Source organism: Bidens hawaiensis, unplaced genomic scaffold (genome assembly GCF_021521415.1).
Source record: "Bidens hawaiensis isolate Kalapana, Puna unplaced genomic scaffold, B.hawaiensis_p1.1 tig00040459_1, whole genome shotgun sequence".
Classification (NCBI taxonomy): Eukaryota; Viridiplantae; Streptophyta; class Magnoliopsida; order Asterales; family Asteraceae; genus Bidens; species Bidens hawaiensis.
Window position 1 is genome coordinate 82,930 of NW_027497131.1, and position 10,204 is coordinate 93,133.

At 35.2% G+C, this 10,204-nt stretch overlaps 1 protein-coding gene across 1 annotated transcript; it reads right to left on the bottom strand.

The window, feature by feature from the left end:
- Positions 1-1,435: 1,435 nt before the first annotated feature.
- Positions 1,436-5,742, bottom strand: LOC143592061 (disease resistance protein RPV1-like). Its single transcript, XM_077072076.1, has 5 exons — positions 5,220-5,742; positions 3,600-4,725; positions 3,161-3,484; positions 2,137-3,057; positions 1,436-2,055 (listed from the first exon to the last, which is right to left on the bottom strand). Exons 1-5 carry the CDS (start codon positions 5,738-5,740, stop codon positions 1,441-1,443), a joined length of 3,507 nt encoding a protein of 1,168 aa, XP_076928191.1. The 5' UTR covers positions 5,741-5,742; the 3' UTR covers positions 1,436-1,440.
- Between the last annotated feature and the right edge of the window lie 4,462 nt (positions 5,743-10,204).

Sequence of the window (10,204 nt, forward strand, 5' to 3'; positions counted from 1 at the left end):
TACGGCTCGTATAGGTCTATGTGGGCCGTATAGACTACGTATCACTGACAAGTTACGGAGGCAGAAAAAACAAAACAGTTTTTTGCAGTCTATATGACCGTATAGAAAACTTTGTTTAGAACATGATGTATTTTGGGGCGCACTTTTATTTTTATGTATGTGAACTAGATGTTTATCGGTATGTTTTGGTCAAATTTTTTGTTGTTTGTTTAAACATTGATTGATTATTGTGCATGGACTATTGTAAAGCGTAACATAATATAATCTTAAACGAAGGTTCTCGGGGGTACAACCATAAATTACATAGCCAAGTATGTTACATTTCCGTACTTTACTCGTCTAAAAAAATAAGAAGTAAATATCTTTTTGTTTATACGGCCCGTATAGGCCTATACGACCTATATAAGCCTATATGAGGCACTAGAAACAATGTCAGACACAGTCTGACAGAATTCAGGTGCTATACAGTCGGTCCGTATAAGCCAAAAATGATGTGTGAGAATCCATAATGGTGGAATCCTAATCCTTTCAAATAACAAATTGATAGTGACAGTTTGAAAAGTTATACAAAAGTGTGAATGTGTGATTGATACTATAAGATGAGGTGAGTGAATATCTAGTTCGAAGAAAGAGGCAGGTCTCGAGAAGAAAGAATGCCTAGTTCCAAAAAAAAGGTGGGTACTTCCAAGAAAATTCTGGAAATATGATGTTCTTTATTTAGCATTTTTTGTACTTTTATGTGTGTATTAAATTCCTAAATAAACATCATTTATTTGAAGATTGAATCTAGACCCTTGATCTTTAAAATGGATGGTTGATATAAAGATTCCAAAGTTTTCTAATCTGGGAACGACTTTCAAAGTAACCTTCCACACACACACTAGCTTAACTGTATTCAATAAAAACCTTATTCAACAAATCTATCCTTTCATTTTTCACACATATTAAAAAAAGAATGAGTTCAGCCAAATTCTGGCGCTATACGGCCATAATCCTTAAAATTTAATTGGCATTTGGCCCGATCACCACTAGGTGTCTCCGCCCTGATGTGGTGACTTAGGGGTTTGGGTGAGGAAAGCATACCTTGTGTGCCTGAACAAGTATGTCCGACTTCCTTGGGGAGAAAGCTTTAAATGAAACTGTCTTTTCTGATGAAATAGATGCCGGAAACAATACATTAGTTATAATTCAAACCCATTTGGAAAATCCCCGTTGGAAACCAAGTGTAATGGTGTGTTAGTTGTGTTATCTCCACTCTGTTGTTCTTGGCATACCAAAAGTGCAAAAATACCCCCGCCCCAGAAAAAAAAATATTAATTATATTTTATATCTTTATTTGAATAATATAAGTTCTTCCAAAAAAATTTCTTAGTTTTAGAACAACATTAAACGTGAACTGTGTTTTCAAGTGAACGCTAGTGAAGAGTATCAAACAAATAACTAAAATTGACATATACCTTTATAATGGGCATTGAAGATGGAACTTGAAAACACACTCCTCAAAAAATCCACCGAGTGTAGGAAATATCCTCCCGATGTTAATTGAAATGCAGAGAGATCGCCTCCAATGATGTGGTTCCACGACTTGTAATAACCTAAAGGATCTTCTTTCTCAGCATTTTCTAGATTAATAGGAACATCGTTATTAACTTCCATGCTTTGACCATAATATTCTAGACTCATCCCACTCAAGTATATAAAACATCCATTATCCTTTTCAAGAGTTATAATAACCTTGTCACCAACTTCCATCTCATTCATCCCAAGCATCCAATGGCTTAAATATACCAGATTCTTTTGCTTTCTACCTGTAGAACATGACTCAATACAATGCTTGTATATCCAGGTGCAATTCTTTGTAATATTGCTAATTTTGATCGTTGGCAGTTCAAAGAAGTCTCCATTATAGAACAAGTGAAGTCCTGTAACCTTGTTAGGACTTGATGGGATGGTAAACGATATCGTTGACTGGTTGGTAGTTGCATCCCAAAGATTCCTCAGCAGCTTCCAGTGCCCCGTATAAATTGTGCTGAATATTCCAAATTCATAATACATCTGCCAATTATATATAAACCTTAATCAGCCTAAACAGTACATATTTACACCAAAGACACACAGTTACTAGATAGAGGAAACCTGGAATTGAGATTCCTCTGGTCCTCCATAATTATAATTAGTTACCATGCACTTATCTTCACAGAAGCTCGGCCTGCACCAACCCAAACTACTTAATACCTTTTCCTCAACACATGCCATAGGTTGGATTTTAATCATGCCTTCAATTTCAAATGAAGAGGGTGATAATATATTTCTGTCTGCTATTAACTCAAGTGGGGCCATCTCTGGATCAAAGGCAATTTTCCGTAGCGCATTCTTATAGTCAGGTCTCCAACAATTGTTATAGAGATTCAGATGTCTTAACGTACTGGGAGGATGCTCGACTGACATCAGATTTAGGCAGTTGCTCATACCAAGTGTCTCAAGCCTGGGAAGGGTTCTCACACAGTTGGGCATGAAAACGATAGGATTGCCATCCAAACATAAGTTCTTTAACATGGATAGGCAACTGAAGTCTGCGGGAAATGATTCATTGAACAAATTATTATTTGCAAGTGACAATTTCACTAACGAGCTTGGTAAAGATATTGCAAAGAACTTCGAATCATTCTGTATAGCCTCCACGGTGGCACATGACAAGTTTTGTGAGTTTATGCCGATGATTTTAGCCACCAGCGAATCCATATCCCTTTTCTTTATTGGACGCTCAGCAAGATTACAACCATCTAGTAATAATGTTTTGACATTCTTTAAACCCCCTATTGTTTTTGGAACCTTTTTAAGCCTTATGCAGTACCTCAAATCAATATAGACAAGTTCAACACATTGGTCAATTGATTCACAGATATCAATCAAACCTTTGCATCCTATAACGATTAACCTCTGAAGTGCAGGGAGTTCGGAAAAACCACCGATTCTACGAAGTTGTTCAGAGAAACTCAAAGTAAGAGACTTCAGTGATCCAAGCAACCTTTTGTCTTTTGAGAACGTACCGATTACCTATATATAGAAATGTAGATAAGTAAACATTTTAGTAAATTGTATTAACTATTAACCTAGCATTAAATAATATTAAAAGTCGGTGTAGCTTCAAATTTCTTACCTTTTGCCTCTTCGCAGGTGGTTGTGGGTTGCTAAAAGTCATGTCAAAAGATTCAATATTGCTGTAGGACATGTCAAGAACAACCAGATTCTCCATGGGTAAGTCTAAAGGCATAGACTTTAAATGGAAGCCATGCATACACAACCATCTTAATTTTTGAGGAAAATTCTTATAAGACCCACTGAGTTGCACAAAATTGAGCTGTAGTAGCATTAGATTAGGCATCTTACTCAATGCAGATGTCTCTAACTTAACTGATCCACATAACATCTCCATCTCAAGCATGTTCATGTCAAGGACGAGGCCCTTAATACTTTTTGTACCCTAAGAAGAAAACCAATACTAAAAGATTTAAAATTAGCCTTTAAGTAAATTTATATATTATTAATGAAAAGACTTGCAACTTGCACCATTATTACAAGTGTACATGGCTTCTTACCTTGTTTTCTTCCAACACATTAAATGACTCTTCATGACACCATAATCGACTTCGCTCTTCAGGTTTGTGAGGTGATTCTTGGCGTACTACATCTCTTCCCATCTCCTGAATCAACTGGTGCATCATTAGCATGTTATCTGGACCAATCGTAAGAAGGCATCTATCTACGAGATTTCTGATCCCTGTGGTGCGGATACCACATGAGTTCAAGATTGTTTCAGCAAAGATTCTATCTTTCTGAATGAAAAAGCATGCAATATACTTGAACAATTCCTTGTCATTGTTGGATTGTATAGTGTCAAAGCTCATCTTCAAGACGCTCATAATACGTGAATCAGTTTCTTCCTTCAGCCCTATAACGCAATCCTCCCATTCAGCTATAGTTTTGTTACACAAAGACTCACCCAAAACTTTAAGAGCCAAGGGATGTCCTTTACAATATGCCATAAGCTGATTTGATACGACTTCATAACCCTCTTTGGGGCCATTGCTCATGAATGCATGATGACTTAAAAGTTGTAATGCTGCTTGCTTACGTAGGCCTTCAAGTAATAGCTTTGTATGCTTCGGTTTAACTAACGGGTTGACTGGTGCATATTTCTCTGTCAATGATGCATCTTTGGTGGTTATTATTATTTTGCTTCCCAGATAAAAACCTTTCTTTCCAAGTAACGCGTGCAGCTGGTCGACACTATCAATATTATCAAGAACTATAAACACCTTCTTACGAGTTAGTCCATTCTCGATCATAGATGTGTACGCCAAACTATCACGAGGTTGAATCTGACTTGTTTTTGAAATGTCATCAAAAAGCTGTTTTTGTAGATCTAGTAGTCCACTAACATGTGCAGCACATTTCTCACCAATACATTCGATAAAGCTGCTTTTGGCGAATAAACGATAATGTGACCCGTGGACATATCTGGCCAAAGATGTCTTGCCGATCCCACCCATACCCAAGATAGTGAGAATGTCTGCTTTATATGAGGATCCATCTTTCAACCATGAGGTAACGAAGTCAACGGAATCTTCCATCCCAAAAAGTAATGGTAGCACACTTTGTAAGTGTCCACATAAACAACGGTGGATGTTTGTTACGATCTCTCTGATAAACTCTGTCTCTTTCCTGGGAACGAATGGTTCAGTGAGAATCACAAAACTAAATAAACTAGATTCAAATGTTTAAAAGATTAAATCATTTTATAGTGCCATATTTGACAGTAACATTAAGCAAGTTTCTTCTTTGTCAAACTAATATATATGCAGTGTTATATATGTGCATGAAATTGCTAAAATATTATATTATGTTTGTGTAATTATTTAGCCATGTATCATATATGCATGCATTTTTCTTAAATAGTGTCATGTTAACTTTGGTTAATATATATGGATATTTGGTGTGTTTAATTATAATGTTATGTTTATATATTAATTAACATTAAGTTTGGTTAGTTCACACCTGTTCATTCGGTTCAAATAGGATTCTTGGTTGATATTGTAAATAAAACTATTTGTACTAACTAAAAACTGATCACGGTTTAGCTTTGGGATGTGTTTTCTAATATATTTATATATATACCGAAACATAATTCTGAAAATAAATGTAAGAAAGTGAGTTACCTGCCCTTGGCGTCCTTCCCTTTTAACTGAGCAACTTCTGTAAGTGCTATGCCCCATCGATCGATCTTTTGAGCCCATTGACTTCTTTTCTCCGGATTCGATTCTGCCTGCATCCTCCACCTATGTTTTGCCATTGCATCGCCGAAGCTACCTTCTTGCTTCCTGACATGAGTGGGCTCCACATGATAGAAGACAGGGATAACCAGATGGTTGGAGGTCAAACGTTGCTCAAGGATCAACACAAGTTCATCAAGACACCATGTTGAAGACGCGTAATTTGTAGACAACACTATAATAGAAGCCCTGGATGCTTTAATAGCCCTCTCCAATTCCGGTCGCAGATCTTCTCCAGTCTCGATCTCTTCCTCATCCAAAAAGGTATTAAGATTAGCATCGAGTAGGGCGTTGTGGAGGTGATCAACGAAGCTCAGACGGGTATCAGCACCGCGAAAGCTTAAAAATACGTCATATGATGTATTACTTGATGATGATCCTCCGAAAACTTCATTGAGAATTACCATTGTTATGAACTGGGAAGGGATGGGTGGTTTGATAGATGGAGGGTTTCAATTATTATAAATCCAGTGTTTAGTTGTGAAGACGACCAAGACCAAAAAGTCGTCATGCTTTTGATGAGGAAATTGCATGTAAATTTACTTATTTTAAAAAATAAAAATAACAAAATAAAATGCATGGTCCATATAAAAAAGAATGGAAAATTACTAAAAAGTCCCTTAATTTTTATATTAACGTACGAGTGGGGTTTTACCCATGCGTTGCGGTGAAAGCGTGGCGAGAAAGCTTAGTAAGTCTCGGTTTGTTTCTTTGTTGCGCCCGTGCAGTACCAACATTTGCTATAACAAATGATATACGTGAATTGCGATAGCAAAAACATACAAACCACAAAGTCTTTTAGACAACGACAAAGTAATGATAAAATAAAACTAACTTTTGGTTTAAATTGACAATTTTAACCTAACTACCGGGACTAACTATAACTATAATATAAAAAATTGGGCATTTGAATAGCCGAATCCTGTTTAAACCCATAGATTCCCTTTGAACTTCAATCAGATGTTTGGTATCTCAATATGTAGTTGGAGAAAACAGCAGGAACTCTGCTCATACAGGAGCTTATTAGTGAATGTCATTTGTTTTCATAAACTAAAACGTTGTCATTATTAGTAATCTGTTTTGTGGTTAGGTCTGGTCAGTGAAATTTATTATGGTATGTGATTTTTTCTTGGTGATGATTATAATCTTCTTTAGTAATGTAAAGATAACTATGACATGAAACAGTGTCTTCATGACTTTGTGCCCAAATCTTATTTCCAATTTCAGAGTAGAGATATGTATTAATCAAGATTATTATAACACATTTTTGACAAATAAATGAAGCAATTGGTATAACAATTATAGATGGCTGCTGGATTGGTCAAATGTTACTTAGCATCAACCACAAATGTTGGTGGATTATGTTAGCACAACTACACCAATGTTACACCCGCCAAATGACCCCTGTAACATATATCCATGAAAACAATTCCATCATACATATGCTACCTTTGTGTAGAGGGCCTCTTGAATTCTGTGAGTTCTTAATTTTTTTTTTTTTTTCATTTCTTGTTTAATAAATTGACATAAAAGGATCCAGTTACATTAGAGAGACAGGTAAAAGAGTAACAAGCTGTGCCGCCACCCCCTTTTGAATGGCAAAAAAATATCCTACTGAAAACAAAGTTATCGTTCTTTGGCGTCGTTAAGTTACTGTGCACGACCCGCTGAACTCTTTTTAGAAACGTAGCCGCATCGAGGGTGCAAGAGATCCGAATTATCGAAAGCAAAAGGATTGAAGGTGTGTTGATTCTTAGCATACGCCTTCTCGTGCATAGCATTTTTTCCTAATTCTACCTTTAACACGATCTGTCTAGCAACAAATCCGGTTTCCCTAACCCCCACAAGAAGGGACACCCTAGTGAGGTCTACACAAGCATGCTAGCAACCCCACCCCCTGGCCCATCCAAACACAAGCATGCTCGTTTTTTATTGTATTTTGAGTTATTATTTTTTTTGAATTTTTTTAGCAGTTTTTGAAACCCTTTGTATTTTAACCTTTAGGTTGGGTTAAGATGGGCCAAGATGAGTAGACTATCATTCATGGGTATCATATATTCTAAAATTGGTGGAGACCATAGAGAGTTCTAAACTTCCTATTGCTTACAAGCTTGTAGGAGTGACAAACCAAATCCAGATGGGTTATTTTGAGTCAATATGAATAACTATTATATCTGAAATGAGTCAGGATGGACCAAAAGAATTTTTCAACGAGGTTAAGATGAGTTGGTAAGTGCTAGTGACATTTGGTTATGGGTTAGAATGAATTTGCCTATGGATTAGAATGGACTAAAACAAGATCCATTCAAAACAAAACCACGAAACCGAAAAAATCAAAACTGAACATAAACTGAAAACATCGAAACAGAAACCAACCAAAATAAAAAAAAAACGAACCTGAACCAAGACAAAACCATTTTTTAATTAGCGAGGACGACGTGGGAAACACTTTAGTTACTTTATTTTTTTCTTTTTTGATCGCATTTTGAGTTATTATCTTTCATTAATTTTTTTGAATTTTTTTAGCAGTTTTTGAAACCATTTGTATTTTAACCTTTAGTTTGGGTCAAGATGAGTAGACTTTTCTTCATGCGTATCATATATTCTAGAATTGGTGGAGACCATAGAGAGTTCTGAACTTCCTATTGTTTACTAGCTTGTAGGAGTGACAAAACAAACCCAAATGGTTTATTTTGAGTAAATATGAATAACTTTTAAAATTGAAATGGCCAGGATGAACCAAAAGAATTTTTCAATAAAGTTAAGATAAGTTGGAAAAATGCTAATGACATTTGATTATGGGTTAGAATGAGTTTGCTTATGGATTAGAATGGACGAAAACAAGCTCCATTCCAAACAAAACCCACGAAACCGAAAATATCAAAACCGAACATAAACTGAAAACATCGAAACCGAACCAAATCGAAACCAACCAAAATGAAAAAAAAAACAAACCTGAACCAAGACAAAACCATTTTTTTAATGAACGAGTACGACGTTGGAAAAACTTTAGTTGTTTTACTTTTTTTCGTTTTTGATTGTTTTTTGAGTTATTATTTTTGATTAATTTTTTTTTAATATTTTTAGTAGTTTTTGAAACTCTTTGTATTTTAACCTTTAGTTCAGGTCAAGATGGGTCAAGATGAGTAGACTTTCCTTCTCGCGATCATATATTTTAGAATTGGTGGAGACCATAGAGAGTTCTGAACTTCCTATTGTTTACTAGCTTGTAGGAGTGACAAAACAAACCCAAATGGGTTATTTTGAGTAAATATGAATAACTTTTAAAATTGAAATGGCCAGGATGAACCAAAAGAATTTTTCAATGAAGTTAAGATAAGTTGGAAAAATGCTAATGACATTTGATTATGGGTTAGAATGAGTTTGCTTATGGATTAGAATGGACTAAAACAAGCTCCATTCCAAACAAAATCCACGAAACTGAAGAAATCGAAACCGAACATAAACTGAAAACATCGAAACCGAACCAAATCGAAACCAACCAAAATGAAAAAAAAAACAAACCTGAACCAAGACAAAACCATTTTTTTAATGAACGAGTACGATGTTGGAAAAACTTTAGTTGTTTTACTTTTTTTCGTTTTTGATTGTATTTTGAGTTATTATTTTTGATTAATTTTTTTTTAATATTTTTAGTAGTTTTTGAAACCCTTTGTATTTTAACCTTTAGTTCAGGTCAAGATGAGTAGACTTTCCTTCTCGCGATCATATATTTTAGAATTGGTGGAGACCATAGAGAGTTCTGAACTTCCTATTGTTTACTAGCTTGTAGGAGTGACAAAACAAACCCAAATGGGTTATTTTGAGTCAATATGAATAACTTTTAAAATTGAAATGGGTCAGGATGAACCAAATGAATTTTTCAACGAGGTTAAGATGAGTTGGGAAAATGGTAGTGACATATGGTTATGGGTTAGAATGAGTTTGCTTATAGATTAGAATTGACTTAACAAGCTCCATTCAAAACAAAACCCACGAAACTGAAGAAATCGAAATCGAACATAAACCGACAATCGAAACCGAACAAAACTGAAACCAACCAAAATAAAAAAAACGAACCTGAACCAAGACAAAACCGTTTTTTGATGAACCAGGATGATGTGGGAACACTTTAGTTGTTTTACCTTTTTCTTTTTTTATTGTATTTTGAGTTATTATTTTTTGTTAATTTTTTTGAATTCTTTTAGAAGTTTTTGAAACCCACTCAGGTTTCAACTTTTTGTATTTTGAGAATCAGACTGTGAGAATCCACTCGGGTGCACCGTGGTGTTTTTTATGATATGGCCGAAATTATCACAATTTGAAACATTTCGACGTTGCGGTAGTGGGTTGGTGGAATTATACGTTACACAATAAGGGGGTTCCCGTGAATATTTTCGTTGGGTTAGGTTTGAGTATCCAAGAATGGTGTTGGGCTTGGATTGACTAGTGCATAGCTTTGGAGTTTTAAATGTGTCGTTGTGGTTAGTGATGAAATTTGTGTTATCATGGCCGGGATTGCGACGGTCAATTACTTGATGCTCAGGGTTGTCGTTTTGTGGGTTGAGTTTCGAGGACAACGTCGAGGAAAACAAGAATACATGCTACGAAGCGTGAAGAATTCACTTGAAATGGAACGTTAATATGAAATTCGTGTTAACAATCAACAGAAACTTTACATAAAAGATTCCTAAAATCGGAATCAATCTTTATAAATCATAAGAAATGAAATCGCATGAAGCAAAATTTGAGATCGAAATTGAAATGCTCATAAGTTTTCGCATTTCAATAATAATCTAATAAATCTTTGAATAAACATATGAAAATATATCAAATTTTGAAATAAAATATGATTTTAATGTAAACTTAAT

Bases quoted from the DNA above. Each gene is read 5' to 3' on its own strand.
- LOC143592061 (XM_077072076.1), bottom strand. From the start codon at position 5,740: ATGGTAATTCTCAATGAAGTTTTCGGAGGATCATCATCAAGTAATACA. The intron at 4,726-5,219 runs GTAACTCACTTT...ATTCGTTCCCAG, and splicing joins GGGAAGGACGCCAAGGGCAG to GAAAGAGACAGAGTTTATCA. The intron at 3,485-3,599 runs GTAAGAAGCCAT...TTTTCTTCTTAG, and splicing joins ATGTGTTGGAAGAAAACAAG to GGTACAAAAAGTATTAAGGG.